This window comes from Sciurus carolinensis, chromosome 3 (assembly GCF_902686445.1).
Source record: "Sciurus carolinensis chromosome 3, mSciCar1.2, whole genome shotgun sequence".
Classification (NCBI taxonomy): Eukaryota; Metazoa; Chordata; class Mammalia; order Rodentia; family Sciuridae; genus Sciurus; species Sciurus carolinensis.
Genome location: NC_062215.1, coordinates 112,850,819 through 112,869,594, shown reverse-complemented (window position 1 = coordinate 112,869,594; position 18,776 = coordinate 112,850,819). Strand labels below are relative to the sequence as shown.

Genomic DNA, 18,776 nt, shown 5'->3' with positions numbered 1-18,776 from the left:
CAAGATTCATGAAGATCAACTAAGCTATAAAAAAAGAGACAGCAGTCAAAATACTATTTTCTGAGAGATCAATAACCCTTCCTGAAGATTTTTCATTTAAACATATTTTTGAACCCAAACCAATTTCTACCTTGACATATCCATCACATGACTTAAGAAAATATTACAAAAGTAAGCATGTGAGTAAACTGCTTTGAGAGAATACTAGAAGTCCAAGAAGTCAGTCAGAAGTTGGATCATTTTTAAAAAAGTCAATTACTCACCTGTATTCTATAAATCTGAGGATCAGTGATGATATTTCATAGTAATAGGGATCAAATCAATAATATAAACTGAAATTTGTTCTTATTTTCTATTACTAAAAAACAAATAAATGGCTGGGCATGGTGGTGCATGCCCGTAATCCAGTGGCTCAGGAGGGTGAGGCAGGAGGATCACAAGTTCAAAGCCAGCCTCAGCAAAAGCAAGGCTCTAAGCAATTCAGTGAGACCCTGTCTCTAAATAAAATGCAAAATAGGGCTGGGGATGTGGTTCAGTGGTCGAGTGCCTCTGAGTTCAATCCCTAGTACCACCCCCACCTCAAAAAATAAATAAATAAATAAAAGCATAATAAATTGGGCACTGTAAATTTTACATAATTATTGGAACATATATGAGTCAAAATCTATAATTTACTAGTCTATGTACAAGAAATTAAAGGAAAAAAGACATAATTTGTTTAGTGTTAAAATCAAGATTTTGCAAAATGAATTTTCTTCACTTTTATATATTCATACTTTATGTAAGTTCAGATTCAAAGCAAATATATAAGGAAAGATTAAGAACTTTTATCTAGAAAATTAAATAATACATCTTTTTTTCCCTATATTTACTATTACAGTGATGTTGTGAAAGCTAATGAGATTTACACTCTGTTTTTTCAAAGTGAGGTAACAAAACTAACCTGTAAACTATGTATATTTCTACATACATAAAGTAAATATGTATGCAATAAAATATGAAGTGAAAATTAAATTATTTTTATTTAATTTCAGTGATCATTTAACATAGAAAGTTCTGTAGGATTGTATCTCAAATTTAATATTACCAATAGTGTAAAATGAAGGCATTTAATCTAAAAATTATTTTTCTAACAATTATTTTTCATCTCCTTAGGGTCCACTTTCATTTGTAACACTCACGTAATTCCAGTGAAAAACCAAGAGGGCGTGGCTATGATGTTCATCATTAATTTTGAATATGTGACAGATGAGGAAAACGCTGCCTCCCCAGAGAGGGTAAACCCTATATTACCAGTCAAAACTGTAAACCGTAAGTAAAAGGCATAAAGCTCTTGATGTTCTTGTAGTAATTTGGACATATTCTTCATTTTTATTCAGTTCTCAAAATACATTTACTTTTGAAGTAAAATAGAAATATAGATCTATTTAAGAAAGTCAAACTTGTTGTTACCCTTTGGTGCCTTAGGAAATTTTTCAGCTGCTTTAGAAGTGATTTGACTTGGATATACAGTAATTTATTTAGCCAATCTTCTACTGTATTGTGTATATGTACTTATGTTTATATATATTAGTTGTTCATATATATATTTATTAATTTTTTAATATTGTAGTCTTTATATATATATGTGTGTGTGTGTATATATATATATATATTTAAGAATATATATATGTTCTTAAATACAAAAGTACCTTCACAATCTTCCCAGGTTTAATTCCTGAGTCAAAGGGTCAATGCTATGTAATCTTTGGACTTACTCCCAAATTCCTCTCCATATGGTTTGAACCATTTTGCATACCACCAGCATTATAGCAGTCCTATTCCCCAGATTTCTGACAGTAGAATCAGTCTTACTGATTTTTTTTAGTCATTATAGGTGAGAAGGACCTCCATTAGCTTTAGTTTATATTTCTCTTATTATGGATAAGGATCATATATTTAAGCACCTTAGGCATTTCTCTTTTGTTTTCCCAGTAAATAATTTGGTTTTTAATTTGCATGTTTGTTGAACAACAGAATTGGGTGGGTAGGAGTGCGTTGATGCAGCTACTTACCCACCTTGTCCTTTGTTGCTTTGGAATTCTTGATTCATAATTAAAAAAAAAAAACTCTTCACCACTCCAAGGTAATAAATACATTCACTTTTTAAGACTGGAACTTGTATAATTTCATATTTTAGAATGTCCAATACATTTTGAGTTTTCTTTGGTATATAGTACAAGGTATGTGTTTTTCTTTTTATCAATAATTCTCAGTTGTTCTAATATCATTTATTTAAAAGGGTTTTTTTTTCCACCAGTAATTTAAGATGTCACTTTTATTGTGTACTTCTTTATGTGTTTAGGCCTATCCCTGGACTTGTTTTCTGTTCCAATAGTTATTTATCTTCACAATCACACTGCTTTACATATACAATTACTGTTTGATATATAGCATGCTTATTGACATTAACTTTTCATATGAACTTTATAAACAGCTTTTCTAGATTCAGAACAAAATTCATTTGGTATTTATGTTTGATTCACCTTGACTTTATTAATTAACTTGAGAATTTAAGTCATTATAATGTTGAGTCATTCATTCTAATAATATAAAATATATTCTTACTTTTTAAGTCTGAATTTCGTGTCTTTCAAAAGTATTTAAAATTTTTTCTCATTTGGTTACTGTGCTTCTTGGCCTTTAAATTTTTGTTGTTGGTGCCTGTGTTGCTATAATAAATGGAATCTTCTCTTTCATGATATCTTATGATAATTTTTGTATATATGAAAGTTCCTTTTTTAAAAACTTTTTAATGTTTTTAACTAGTTATACATGATAGTAGAACACACTTTGATACATCAAATATAATGGAGTATAATTTCTCATTCTTCTGGTTGTATATGATGTAGAATCCCACCGGTCATATAGTTATATATGTACACAGGTAATAATGTCTGATTCATTCTACTATCCTTCCTATTCCCATATACCCTCCCCTCCCTTCAATCCCCTCTATCTAATCTAAAGTGACTCTATTCTTCCCTACTATCCCCCCTCCTCTGTTATGAATTAGCATGCGCATATCAGAGAAAACATTTGGCTTTTGGTTTTGGGGGAATGACTTATTTTGCTTAGCATGATATTCTCCAGCTCCATCCACTTACAGCACATGCCATAATTTCATTCTTCTTTAAGGTTGAGTAAATATTCCATCATATATATATATATATATACCACAGGGATGCAGTCACATCAATGTTTATAGCAGTCAATTCACAGCAACTAAACTATGGAACCAACCGAGATGCCTTTCGACACATAAATGGATGAAAAAATGCTGATTTTTTCAACTTGTTAAATTTGTATCCTACTATCTTAGCCAATTGTTTTAGTTTGTAGTTGCATATACATTGACTCTAATGAGTTTTTTAAATATATTACATGAAATGGAGGGTTTTTTTTCTTTCCAATTCTTGTACATCTAATAGTTTTTTCTTATCTAAATGTGCTATTACTTCCAATATATCATTAAAAGAAATAAATGTGAACATTACCATGCCTTTTGTTTCCCAATCACTCAAATGATGGCATGTCAGTTGAGTTGCATGTACTTTGTAATTTTAAAACAGTTTCCATTGATTTTCATTTATTAAGAATGATGCTCAAATTTGTACAAATGCTTTTCAGCATCTCTTGTAATCAGTGCACCATTCTTTCCTTATTTCTATGGTATTTTATAAGTGAAGCTACTAACATGGAACCATTCTTGCATCTCTGAAAGAAACCACATTTGGACATGATATAATTCATTTTGTAATATGCAATATTCTCTTATCTATTATTAACTTAGGATTCTATATCAATATTTTTTAGGAAATTGGACTGTAATTTTTGCATGTAATATGTAATTTCTCAGGTAATTGTATCAATGTCATAATTCATTAAAAAAATTGGAGTTTCTCTATTTCTTTGCTGTGGAATCATTTAAACAGGAGATAATCCAGACTTTAAAAGTTAGGTGTGGTTCCCCTATGAATTCATCTAGACCTGGTATTTATTTGTAGAGTAACTCTTTGACAAATTTCTTCTTCTTTCTAGAGATTGAGCTAATCAAATTATCAATTTTAACGAGGGTCGGTTTTGCCAAATTTCATTTCCCTGGAATTATGTTTTTAATGTTGATTTGTAAAATCTGTTTTAATAGACTTTTGCAAAACAGTCTTATATTTTCAAACTTTCCTCTGTTCCACAGTTATTTCCTTCTTTAAATTTCTCAGTTTTTTGGCTTTATTTTCTCCATTTATATTTTTAATAATGAGTGGCTTTATTTCCAAACAACTAAATTTTATTAATTTTTTAATATTGTAGTCTTTAAGCTCACAAAATTTTGCTTTTATTGTTATTAATTCAGGTTTTATCAGCTTATTTTACTGCATCTTTCCTATTTATTTTATCTTCATAAATCAATTTCTTAAATATGATTTAAAGGTGTAATATTTTTCTTTAAGTATATATAAGCTATATCTTATCAATACAGATACATAATATTTTCAGTATTTTTTTCTAGAATATATGGAACCTTTGTTTTCTTAGTTTATACTTCCAGAGTCCTTTTCTGTGGGTAGTTTTTAATTTTCCAGTAGAAAAGTTATTTTTACAAAGCATTATTTTTGTTAATAACTTGTGGTTTTACTTTCTTAGAGTCAGAAAATGTTGTGCACATTATTTCTCCTTTTGTTATTTTATAATACTTGCTTTGTGGTTCATTATTTATCAATTTTCATGAATGTGAATGTGACATGAAAAGAGTGTGCTATTAGAGAATATCCAAGTACAAGAGTTGCTATCTTCTTTTAAAAGCTCCACCTTGTCATGATGCTGTTTTCTTCCTCTTACTTATATTCTGTCTTCCAGATATCCATTGGACTTTAATAAATGCATTATATTCTTCTATTTTTTAAATATTTCTATCTCCCATACTTTTTATTAATAGTATTACTGCTACTTATTTCATTGATGTTCACATTGCCCAGATAATTCATATAAATAATTTTATATTATTACTATAAGTTGAACTTTCCAAATAAAAGCTATCTTATAAGTTTAATAATTTTCCTTCTTTTTGGCTTCTTAAATATGACACTTGTATCTTTTTTTTGTTGTTATATTTTAAAAAGTACTTTTCAGTCTTTGTTTTAATTTTGTCCTTTTAATGTAATGGGAAGTTAGGTTTTTCTTTGTTATTTATACTACTTCTCTTTAATTGATAGTAACTGCAGTAGGTATTTACTTTTATCGAAAAATTATTTTTTCCCAGTACTAATATATTTCAGCTTTTTAATTTTGTTTTTGTTTTTGAAGACCAGGTATTACTATATTGCCCAGGCAGGCCTCCAACACCTGGGCTCAAGTCTCTCAAGTATCTGGGACTACAGAAATGTACCACTGCACCTGGCTTCTTAGTACTAACATATCTCATGTTAAATATACTCAAAATATTTCATTATGTTATGTTTTCTTTCACTTTTCACTTTGTTGCTGTTGTTTTATTCAATTTTTGCTTTTCTTTTGCTGTGGTAACATTTGCATTGTATTCTAGTGGCCATCTCTATAAGAAAAACATATAATGTCATTTATTTGGAATTAAGCAGTTTGTGAAATTTACATATTGGTTCTAAGGAAATCTTACACAATAACTGTAATCTTTTCCCCTTTTTTTCAGACAACTTTTTTTTATATTTTGATTCTCTACTTCGAGAAATAATAAAATTAGCTTATAAATCCTATACTCCCTTTGACCCAATGCAATTTTAGTCAATATCGTTATATTTCTTAGTGCTCCTACATATCCTTAGTCTTCTGTTTGTTGACTAAATTGTTCCTCATAACTCCCATGTATTTACTGACAAGGCACTCATTTAGCTTATTTTGCATTTTTAAATTCTACTCCCATTTTGTTTGATGTGGTATTTCTAGCTTTTCAAATATATAACGTGTATATACTTCTTAATTTTGTTTTGATCTCATATGTCTACTGAAATGCTTGCAGTACTCACCCCAGTCTTTTTGTCAATGATTCCCTAAGCCTAACTTCTAAGACACAGCCTATTCTCTTCAGGAAAATTTCTTCAGTTCTTTCCTATTGGACATGGTTTTTCTATAGCCTTGACGTTTGAAAGTGAGCGGAGGTAGAAAAAGCCCCTCTTGTCCACACCTGACTGCCCTGTGAGCCTAGTAGAGGTTATTCCTTCCTTTTGTATATTAACTGTTACTGACAAGCAGTCTGATGCCAACTGCTTAGCAGTCCTCTGTGACTTGGGTTACTGGGGTGCTGTGCACTTTTTATATCCCCTTTCATTATTTCTCCAGTAACTCGTGCTCTGACATTCCTGTCACAGTCTGCTTCTCAGTACTTTTTTACTCATTGTGGGTACTCTTCTCCTGATCGAGAACTCTTTGATATGGGGTTCATCACTCAAAGGGAATGTCCTCCTCTTTTTCCATTTTTATTCTCCTTGAGTCTTCTTTGCAGAGTGCATTTTTAGCCAATTCTGCCGGCATGGTCTTGGGTGTTTCTTTTCCTGTCTGTCTGTATATTGGAGGTAGTAAGTTACTTTTCTTTAGTTACTCTGTAGGCAAGGTTTATGGCACCTTTTGCCCCCTCCCTTAGATAACTGTGATTTTGAGGAGGATCCTCGAAGAAATTGGAATGGAGGTGACATTGTCTATGGAAAGCTGGAAGTCCATCACAAAATGTTAGTACTTGAGAAAAGTATTTTCTATACTTTTTATACATTCAAATAGCAAATATATGTAATACAAAAAGCATTGTCTCAAAAGCCTAAAGTGAAAGCAGAAGTAGGATACTAAATCAAACTAATTTTCATAGTATCAATTACTTCCTTAGTTATGTCAAAATAACAGAAAGACACTATTCTATAAAACTAATATTGAGACAAATATATTAATATGATTCCAATATTCTAAATGTTTTAGCCTGAACAATATTACACCTGGGGAAAACTTTTATCAAAATCACTAATTCATCTGTCTCCCAAATGACATGTTTGGAAACAAAATTGAACTACTATAAAACTATTTTTATTTCAAAGTCTTCTTCCTATAAGTTGATGACTGTTTCAATTCTGTTTTATTTTTCACTAATATATTCAGTCCTTATTGAATGATTCCTGGGAGTAAACTTCAGCTAATGTCAGCCTTTATTTCTGTAATGAATATCAATAACATTGTTCGTTTGAGAGGATGCCTATTTTAGTTCCTTCATTGTCTCCTCAAATTTTTCATTTTTCCCACGGGATGGATTTTTTCTTTATGGCCCATCAAATTGGATGGAAGTGAAAATGAGAGGGGAACATCTGCATCAGGGCAGAGAAAGGGATTTATTTTTTTAAAAAAAGCAATGTGTCCATTTAAAACTGAAATACAAACAAAAAAATTGAAAACTTTGGTTTCCCAAATGGAAGATAATCAATTTGCTAATAATCTATGAAAATTTATATTCAATTAAAGTGGCATTTAATGTGCAAGTCATGACAAATCCAGTGGAGATTCTGCTCCTCATTTTGTGAACAAAAGTAGTTTCCCTATACTTAGGCTATCACTCACACAAGTAGACACTAGAGAGAGTTTGAATATACAGATAAATTTGTTTCCAGAGTATTTCAAAGGCCAATTGTTTACAACCAGTATATTTGTTTTAACTGTACCCTTTTGTCCCTTTGTGGTCTATATTTCCCTTCACTTGGTGTCAGTATTTGAAGAATCAATTGTTAAATTAAGCAGAAAAGTTTAGAAAAGTAGAGATAATGCTTGTTAACTTTTGATATATCCAATTACTATTTGATATTATGTCTTACCTTTATTTTAGTACCAGTGTAAAATAATGATTTTTACTCTTTCAAACATTGTTGTTAGAGAGAAAGAAAGAAAAGAAATAGGTAGGAAGGAATTAAGGAAGAAAGGAAGGAAGGAAGGAAGGAAGGAAGGAAGGAAGGAAGATCAAATTGTAATATACCTTTTTTTTTTGCAAACACTTCTTAAACTTCAAAATAATATTACTTTCAACCTACAGTCCAGTGCAAGCTTTCATACCACTTGAACTGATCAGAAATGGAAGTGTGTTTACAAAGAAGTTTATGATGATATACACAAAGCAAATTTCAAACTGGCATTTTCCTTGAATCACTGTTTAACTTCTTGTGTAAATAAAATGCATGTAATTGTGTGTGTGTGTGTGTGTGTGTGTGTGTGTGTGTGTGAGAGAGAGAGAGCGAGAGCGAGAGAGAGAGAGAGAGAGAGAGAGAGAGAGAGAGAGAGACATGAGAACATGCACACATGTGCATGCATGTTCCAGAGTGGTAGGACTTATGTTAGAGTAATGGGAAAAAGTTACTGGTTGGTTTATTTGTTTTGAGAGGATGTGAGTTTCCATTAATTTAACTCCTTCTGACAGGTCGGCAAAAAACTGTGAAGTGAAAATATAAGAAGTACAGATTTTTAAAAAATAAAGCCTTAAAATGAGATGATTAAGGACAAGAAAATGTGCTAAATGCATGATAGAAAAGATAAAGCATTAATAGAGACTATGATTGAAGAACCTGAGTAAGTTCTGGAGACCAGAGACTTGTTCATGTTGAATGAAGTGATGGATCATTCCTCAGTTTAAATCTCTACTTTCAGAGTCACAAGCCCTACATAAGAAAAGTAAGGAGCTTTCTTTGGGAAAATTGAGTTATTCATAAACTTATTCTCTGTGGGAGATATAAGACCAGCCAAATATATGACTTATGTCCCTTGAAATGAAACAACTACAGAAAAAATGTTATTTTTATTTGATATATTTACCAAATTAATAAACACTGAACAATTGAAATATGGCACATCTGAGCCAATTAATAATAAATATAAATATCAAATAAAAGATATGAACAGTTTTTCTCAATAATGGCTTCTATAAAAATTATGCAATCTAGAACAATGAAATGATACAAGAAAATTTTACTTTTCTTACCAAATATAAGAAGACACTTTTAAAGGAGTTAATAGCAATGGAAAGAGGTGTTCTCTTTTGTTCCTATTTTAATATCTGTGCTATGAAATATTTGTACAATACAGAAGAGAACCAATTTATGAATTAATGTTTACACTATTAATGTTTAAGTTTCTTGTATTTATAATAGATTTACCCATTTTAAATAAAATATTTTGAAGTATAATTTTAAATTATTGAAAAGTGTATTTGAATTTCACATTTCTCCTATTCTAAACCATAAATCTGGTACATCCTCTGGTTCAATATACACATATTGTATTTTGCTAAAGTTTTATTGAGCGAGTTGAGAGGAAACTAAATTAAACAAATATCTTGATTTATACTTCCTAACAGAAAATAAATGCATTCCATTTTTACCTTATTTTTAAAGACTGTATATCGTTAATATTTATATTCCCCAATAGATTTTTAAAATAATACTTTCACTCCCTTTTTCAATGTAAAATACTTTTTATTTCAATTTAGGTATACTTATTGTTGCCATCACCATCAAAAATCCACAAAGTATTAAGACTGACTAAAATTTAGACATTTCCTAATGAACAATAGGTTCTAGTTAAATTTTTCTTATTCTCAAGAAGATAATGAATTTTATCAAGTAAATAAATGATAAAACTGCATGTCTAAACTTACATGAAATACATTTTTTTTTCAGAATCTTCATCCTTTTCCCTTTGCAGGTATTATGAACCTTCTCTGGACTTCCCTTGACTGGGATCCTAAATCCTTCCTTTATTCCCTCACAGATGACCTCACCTCTAATGCCTCAGAGCAGGGCTATGAAAGGGCGTTGGGTGAGAATCCCCTGAACAGCGCACTCTCAACCAATGCATCTCACTTCCTAGTGAAATGAATGAGACTCCATTCCTTTAAGACATCTGCACTGATGGCCCCTCTCTTGCCAATGTTTTCTACTGGCGCCTTCTTCTGTTGCTCATACTCATTCTGCTGAAAATAAATAGCTTACTCTTCAACAGACACATTTTGTTTATATCACATCATATTTTTTAAAGTTTTAATTAGTTGAATTTGTTGCCAACACTTTGGAAAATGGAATATTGCACATTAAAATTAGGATATCTGGCATACACACATGCATGCATAGCTATACATCCCACGTGTTCATAATAAGTGAGAACAGAATACTGGCCACCTACTTCAGGTGGCATGTGCTTTCCAATTTGTACCGTTCCTCACCTCTCCTTATTTTTGTGTGTACCTGGCTTCTTCACTTATGTTATTTGCCTCTTTCTGCTGGCATTTCGATTTTCCATACCTGCTCATTCATTCCCAGTCTTTCCATCATTCATCAGCCCATCATCATTGATCTCTCTGTGTACTTGCTATGTTGCCCTCTAAGTAGAATGAACTTTGTTAATTTAGATTGTATCTTCTCCTTTCCTTTATTATTATAATTTCCTTTATTTCCTCAGATTTCCTGGAAATCTGAGCATGATGCTAAGCATCTCCTTCCCTCTAATCCTCTCTACTCTCAGCCAATGGTTGGTCAAAGTGGACCTCTTAAATATCTCTCCCATTCATCCTACAGTAAATTTCCTGCTCAGACTTTCAACCCATCTTATTTGGGCTGATAAAATAGTCTCATAATTTTTATTCCTGCTTTCAGCTTCTTTCCTTCAGGATAACATATAATTTTAAAATAGATCATAATACTCCATTATTTATATCCCTTAAGTGTTTCTTCATTGCCCCAAAATATAAAACTCCAAAGTCCTGGGTGTGCATAATACAAAAACCCTTCCACAGTATGGCTTCTGATGTTTCCTCAGTCTCATCTCCCATCATATCCCATACTTCACAATGGTTTCCTTGAAATCACCATTCATTTCATGCCATCTTATTTTCAGAACATGGTGTCTCCTCTGCTAAAGTATAATAGTGATAATTGCTCCTAGAATACTTATTCCTGAGGACTTTTCACCGGTGGAGCACTCTTCCCTCACTGAGACCTGTTCCTGCCAGTGTTAAATTCCAGCACTGCACACCTGTCTCCACTACCACATTAGTAACATTGTTCACCTAGTAGACAATAAAATAAGTGAATGAAGGTATCACAGAATAGAAGTAGAAAGTGAGGTGAGGATATGGAAAACTGGAGAACAACAACCTTATTTAAAGTACCAGGAATGTTTCATCTCTACTTCATAGCAGGGACATTGTATATTCTTTCAAGTATTTCTATATTTTGCAAATAGTTTAAGTACCCAATACATATTGGTAGAATATATAAATAAATGAATACTTTATTTTTGCATTGAATGATTGAGTTTTCCCTGTTGAATGAACATTGGCCAGATTGACAATTTAGTGATTCTCCAAGTATATAAGACCATCAGCATTATGTTTCAACATCCTTGAAATGCAAGTCCTTTGCCCCATACCAGAACGCTTGATTTAGAAACACAGTAATTCACCAGTCTGTGTTTTAACAAATATTTCAAGTCATTCTGACACCTACGAAAATTTGAAAGTCACAGTCTGTTAATTAATACTGAGATAAAACCATAAAATGAATTTTAAGCAAAACTAAAGATAAAAATATAACAAAATAAACTCAAATTTCTATAGTATCTTATTCTGACAGTAATTTTCAGAAATAAACTTTTTGATTAACTCTCATTAAGGTACTGTGGAGGAGATCTCATTATCTTTGAAAAGATTAAAATTACACTCTCTAAAGAGAATTCTACTTTTCTGCTTACTAAAATAAAAGTTTAAATTATTCTAAAAGCATCAACTGAAGCTAAGTTTATACACACAAAATATAGCTGATAATTTAGACAATTATCTAGCTAATTTAAGCTACTAAAACATATTCATATGCTAGTTTTCACTCTGGATAATTAGCACATAAAATATACATTTGTCTCAACAGCTGCATTACTCCCTCAAATTTATATGTGTTTTCAGACCCCAAGCTAACAAAAAAAAGAAATTTTCTATAGAGCTCAAACTCATTTATAAAAGGGTTTCACAGTGTTTTTACTATTCTCCTTTTGAGTTGAAAGTCATTCTTTAATTCAAAGATGAAGAGCGCTAGTAATATAGTTTCCCACTCAGCAAACATTACTATAGAACCAATCCATTATTCAGATGAATTTAATTAAAGGTTTTTACAATGTAACTAATGTTTACCATTGTCATGTGTTTGGAAGTCTCCTCAGTTTGAAAATTAAATTTGATATAGAAAAAGGAACCATGTCATGGTTGAGAAAAGAATCTGGGAAAAGTTTGGTCATAGTTGTAATCAACTTTATGTCATATTTCCACCTATTATTGAACAAAATACATATTTCTCAGATCAAGAAAATTGTAGTAAAATTATGCATTATTCCTTCATTAACAATGTATGTAAATGAATGCCCAGATTATCATACACTTGCCGGAGAGTCTCCATGCAAGTACCAGTTAGAAGGTTTTGTTACCTAGCAACACCAAAATCCAGGCGAGTTCCTATTCAAACAGGATTTGGGAAACTGATATCTGTCTCATGTGTGTTTGGAACACTTCACCAAGAGAGTCCTTGTCAATGTGATGACAGCATGATCATCCAGGATCCATCTAGGTTACGATACTATCACCGTTTCCAGATTGGAATGCACTCTTTAACTTGACATTTGGAAAAGGAAGAAATCTATCAGGGAGAAACTAAATTACAGTGTAGGTAAATCGTGAATAGATTTGTTAAGCCATTATTTTACAAATTAGAAAGCTAATAGTACTAGTGTGTTTGCTCCAATTTCCCATTTCTCTTCACAGAAAGATTTTAACCTTGAGTGGCTTAAAGCAGCCCACCACCTTGTCCTGTCTTCTCTCCTATCCCAATCTGTATTTTCTGCCTCTTTCCTCTCATGATTTCCTGGCCATTCTGGAAGCAGTGGCTCTCAGACCACATCAGCATTTTTGGACCTTTTTGCAGAAGTGCACTGGTGTCGATTCCGCTGCTTCTTCTCATGCCTCCCCGGAGCACTGACTTCCCCAGACCTCTGCTTTCTGCCTCAGGATTCACATTACTTCAAGATTCCAGTTTGGTCCTAAACTTACAGCCATTTGGTAAAAACATGCTTTTTCTTTAGTTTCTTTCACAGGGTTCTTACTCTTTTAAGGCATTGCCGATCACTTCTGCTCCTTTAAGGAACCTTATGTTTAGCTTCAGGTTCCCTCTGTCAGTGAGAGATCTTCTGTTATCGCTAGCACCAAAACTACACCAGCTGCACTGGCGAGTTCCTCACCCACTGATGAGGGTAGTCACTTGACTGGTACTGAGTTCACACTCAGTGGTACTTTTTCCCAGTTTAGCTGCTAATGACAATGTTCTTTGAAAAAGTTCTGAATTGTTCTAGCAGCCATAGGCATCATATACCTCTTAAATATTTATCATTAAGATCATCTCCTTTCAGGGTGCCTTTTTAAAAATTTTTCCCCAAAATGAAAAAGCAGATACATCAATCAACTTCCCTGTGTCTCCCATCAAATTTGATATTTTATTCTCTTTGACTCTGGAGTAAAAATCATTTTTCTTTATACATCCAGGGTTATCTGACTGAAAAAAATATACTCCCACTTATTTTAAGGCTTCTAATTCAAGTGTCAGATATCTTCGTATCCTAACTTTAGAAAGCTGTGTTAATATTACTTCATGCTTCTTTATTTGTGTGATAATAACTGGCCCTAGAATTAATTCAAATGATGCCTTCTTCAGATCAGAAGATGGTTATCTCTTCTTTTCTGTACTGGACACTGTGGTATAAGGTCCAGACCCCTTCCTCTTCACTGGGACAGCCTAGCAGCTTAGAGCACTGACTGTGTTCTGTACCCAGCTCTGCACCTGACTGGGAATTGTAATCAAAGGCAGGGAAGTACCTCATCCAGGGTTATGACCTCTACCATGGGGTGGTTATCACCAGTGACTAGCTGATGCAGAGATACAAAGGCCAGATACCTTGACTTCATTTAGCAGACTGATTGTAGGACCAAATTGGAATCTTTGAAATAATAGGGAGACTTAAGGCAGTAGGTGGAGGTCATGGGGAAGTTATTGCTGCAGCAAGGCATGAGAACAATCACTGTAGCAGCAGCGACTCTAAAGGGCTCTCCCAGCTCCACAGTTCCCAGGAGGCTTGGCTGAAGCTTCAGTTTAACTTCTGCTTCGCAATCCTGCCTTCCTTGTAGATACATCTCCTGAGAGACATCCCCGTTACATCTTTTGTACTATTTGCAGGGATTCAATCTTAGATACTCTCCCACCACCACTAATCCTCCATGAGGGGCAAGACCTCTGCTTATGGCCTTTACAGCATTCCCAAGTCCACTTTGCTCCACACTTATAGACATTCCCTCCTGGCCCTGTTATTCTCTATTTGACATGACTAATTACACTTAAGATGCTCTCTACTTTTCAGTCCATAATTCAATTAAGCAGGGGCTGGGGAGATAACTCAGTCGGTAGAGTGCTTGCCTTGTAAGCACAAGGCCCTGGGTTCGATCCCCAGCACCAAAAAAAAAAAAAAAAAAAAAAGAGGACATAATTCAATTAAGCAGAACCAAGCAAGAGTTAAGTGCTTTTATCTATATTTTATTGGATTTTAGTAGAAAAACTATTAGATAAGCAAAATTCTAAGAGTTTGCAGAAATAATGAGAAAAATTGGAACAACGACATGATTGGGAACTTACGGTTGTATCATGAGGAATTTCAATGATTAAAAATAGATGGTAGTTAGGGCTGGGGAGATAGCTCAGTTTGTAGAGTGCTTGCCTTGCAAGCACAAGACCCTGGGTTCGATCCCCAGCACTGCACCAAAAAAAAAAAAGAAAGAAAGAAAGAAAAATAGATGGTGAATTTTACAGAAATATTTGTTCTTCCCCAAGAAAGATATCATTTTTAGTATTCTACATGTTAGCAACTGTACACCTTCATTAATAAAAATGGTGTGTTCGAACAAATTTATCATCAAAGTAGTTTGTCAGTACTTTTTATTCTTTCTGGGAATGTGTAAGTCTCTGAAAACCTTATTGTTTTTTAAACTTCAGATTTACTGAGTATTCTGTTAGGTGAGAGGCTAAATAGTATCTACTTTAATTATTCAAGTTTGAAAGCAAATATAATAAAATGTGAATAGTTACAGTATTTTTTTTTCAGTGTTAAGATCCATAAGAGTAGTACACTCATCTACGTTTTATATTTCATGCCTGAAAGTGTTAGCACTGAACAAATTTCTCAATGTGCATTCGTTCCGGATGAACTACTGTTAGACAACTAAATCTGTAATGCAATATAACATGGTCATATTAACCTAGTGATGCAGAAAAGACCATCTGTACCACCTTGGATATGCCTGCACTATAGGAGCAAACTAAAAGCCTTGTGTGGTCATTAATTTAAGAAAGCCAGTGAACTATTTTTAAAGGAGGAGGCTAATGTAACTGATGAAGAATGAATAAAACTAGGCATTGACCTTCAATGCATTGTAATAAGCTTGCAAAATTGATTTGTAAACTACTTTATAACTCAATTTCATGTGCATTAAAAACTAATCAAATGAGTTTGATGCAGTTCACTGATTTTTAACTTGGCAATTTACCTGATCATATAAAAGTTGCTAGTAAAAATATGTAAGAATGCTTGCAAAACAATTATTGTCATGCACTATACTTAATCTTATTTGCGCAGACTGGTTACTCTCATCTTTATTAGTCAATAGTCTTATGTAGAATGTACTTGGGGTTTGTCTTTGCATTGTGTCATGTCTTTTACCAAAAAGAGAAATCTTATTTCAATTATTTTAAAACTGTTAACTCCTAGACCACAAATGAAAGGTTGCAATAGCAAATTAGGCTGCTAAATTCTAAAATATTCTGTAACGTGTACTTTATATAAACTTTGCTAGGTGATGAGGAGCTTGACACTTCCATGTATATTCTAGAATCAGAATGGTAGCAATCAACAGCCTCTTTAAAAAGGAGAAATTAACAATAAAAGTTGGTTTTTGGTGTCTAGGGCATGACACTGAGTTTGCCCTTCCCATCAACTTTGGAGTTATACTCATTTTAGTTAATGTGGTCAATACAGTTCCAGGAGGTTAAGAGTGTTTAATTAGGAGGGCCAGACAAATTAAATATTATAGTTTTCTGTAGTCAAAATTGAGTGTATTCTCAGTTAGGTTAAGTATGTCTATGGAAATCCATCCATCATACCATAATCAGATTGTCTATCAGAACTAGACCCAATGGTGAGAAAAACAGATAAGTGCCCTTCCCTGAGGAGGCCTCCACTCCATTTATTGGACAATCAGCAAATGTGTAATTGTTATCTATGGTGAAAAATATGAAGTGGTGTTAAGCTGGTTCAGCAAAAAGGAAAAACTTCCTTAAGGAAATAACTCTGGGGCAAAAGCCCAAACAGAAGGAAACCTACGGGCTGATAGAAGCACAAGCCTCCAGAGGAATCAAAAAGTCCTCATGAATGGATTCCAGACAGTAAAGAGGAAAGGTAAAGCTTTAGGATGGAGAAATTTTGTCTTCATTTCCAAAGCAAGAAGTTAGGGGGGGAGTGAGGTTTAGGCAATAGTGTACATGGTCAGATGTGAAGTTTTAAAAAAGTATAAAATATTATTTTAGGGATGGATGGTAATGGTGAATATGAACATGTTCAAAGTGGATTAGTACCCTATGACAAGAAATCAGGTGAACCATTATAGTAGCTTAGATCCAAGGAAGAGTAGTAGAGGTAAGAAAAATGAAAACATTAAAAAGATATTCAGAAGGTGAACAATGAACACAATTAGGGAATTGATACAACTGGAAATAAGGCATGGGAATGAGAGATAACAGTTTCCAGAATGACCATCAAGTCTCAGTCATATCCAGTTGTAATTGTAATGCCATTCACTGAAAAAAGGCTAGGCTTAGAGGGATGGATTATGAGATCAGAATTTGTTATAAGATTTTGAGGGCTGGGGAGATAGCTCAGTCGGTACAGTGCTTGCCTTGCAAGCATGAGGCCCTGGGTTCGATCCCCAGCACCGCAAATAAATAAATAAATAAATAAAAATTTAAAAAAAAGATTTTGAGATGTTTTAATAACTTCTAATTAGAAATGTTAGTGACAGCATTAGATATGTAAGTCAGGAACTCATAGTTCGAGCTGGCCTAGAGATACAAATTTGTGGGTTATTGGATTAAAGAGAACTGAAAATACATGTGTAGGTAAGACCATCCACTGAAATAACATATTCAAAGTGTAGAAAATTTCATGAGTTTTCCTAAGTGTTTTTCCATGTTTTAAAACTATCTCCAATGCACTGAAAAGTTCACAGTAAATTATTAAAAAATGGTGCCATGACATTTTAAGAATGTGTAAAGGTGGAAAATACTATAGTCCAAAGATATAAACTGACTGACTGGAAAGGCCATATATAATTATCAATCCATAGAGTGATGTAGACCCAGAATACTTTCTTGACAAAACTACAAACTTTATTTATTATTACTTTTTTACAAACAATTTTTAGAGAAGATTTAGATTACAAATTATTGTTTGGATGCTTTCTTTTATCTTCTTTTTCTTTCAGGGGTGGAAGTTTTATTGCTTTGGTATTTTTGTGATTTATAGCAGAATGCTTGATTGTTACAATGAACAGTAAAGATATATAAAGAAGAATGCAATACATTATAACCTATTTCCAAATTCATCCACTGAGCTAATCAACAAAAAATGTTTGGTGTTCTTCGGCATCTTTCTCTGCTGCCATGCAACTTATAAGAGCAATTATAGGCTTTTATTGTATTTATGTTTATTAATAATATCATAAACTGGTTCAAAACTTGCTTTTTAACTTAACACTGTATTTGAATGACCTTTTAATCAAAATGTATATATATATATATCTACACACATGTGCATGTGTATAATGTGTGTATATATATATATATATATATATATATAATGTGTGTATACACATGTTTTTTTAAAAATATCACAGGATTCCTAAGCATAAAAAAATCTACAATTTATTCACACATTCTCATAATGGATTTCAGATGGTTTCTAGTTTTTATGCCTTTGTAATATGCTACATATGAGTTGTTGAGATGAAAAGGATGAAATTTTTTCACCTTAATAGATATTGTCAGATGACTCTCCAAAGAGTTTGAAGGAACCTGCAATCCCACCAGCAAAGAATCAGAATGATCACCAGCACTAGATGTTATGCTCATTTGTTTTTCATTTACTGCTAAACTGAAGGTTGGGAAAAAAAATGATATCCTCTTGTTTAAATTTGCAATCTTTATTATGTCTTTATTAAGATAACATTTCATTGTTGAATACTTTATTGTTATATATTTATGAACTAATTTTTAATTCTTTTTGATATCCATCCTTTAATGCCAATATTTTGTTGCTTTTCTCTATATTCCATTCTTAGATTAGATATGTTTAACTTTTCATTCCATACACTTAAATTTTAGGATTATCAGCAAAAAGAAAAAAAGCAGAAAAAATATTTTTATTATTTAAGTACATCTCTTTTGGAAAACAAATGACTTTCCAGAATTCAAAATGGAATGTGGAAACTCTGTAGCATGGATGACCCCCTTTACCACCCAAATCGACCTAAAATATTACTCAACATAAGCCTTCAAGACATGTCAGATTGACTCCTCACTCCCTTGTCTTTCCTTCCCTACATCTCCCATTCA

General features: G+C 32.7%; 1 protein-coding gene across 2 annotated transcripts in view; it reads left to right on the top strand.

Moving 5' to 3' along the window:
* Kcnh7 (potassium voltage-gated channel subfamily H member 7) overlaps positions 1 to 18,776 on the top strand; it is a 467,633-nt gene that overhangs the window by 323,227 nt on the left and 125,630 nt on the right. For both annotated transcript variants that reach the window (XM_047545449.1, XM_047545450.1), the window contains exon 3: positions 1,156 to 1,311. In XM_047545449.1, coding sequence (XP_047401405.1) covers positions 1,156 to 1,311 — 156 coding nt within the window. The remainder of the gene's footprint in view (positions 1 to 1,155; positions 1,312 to 18,776) is intronic.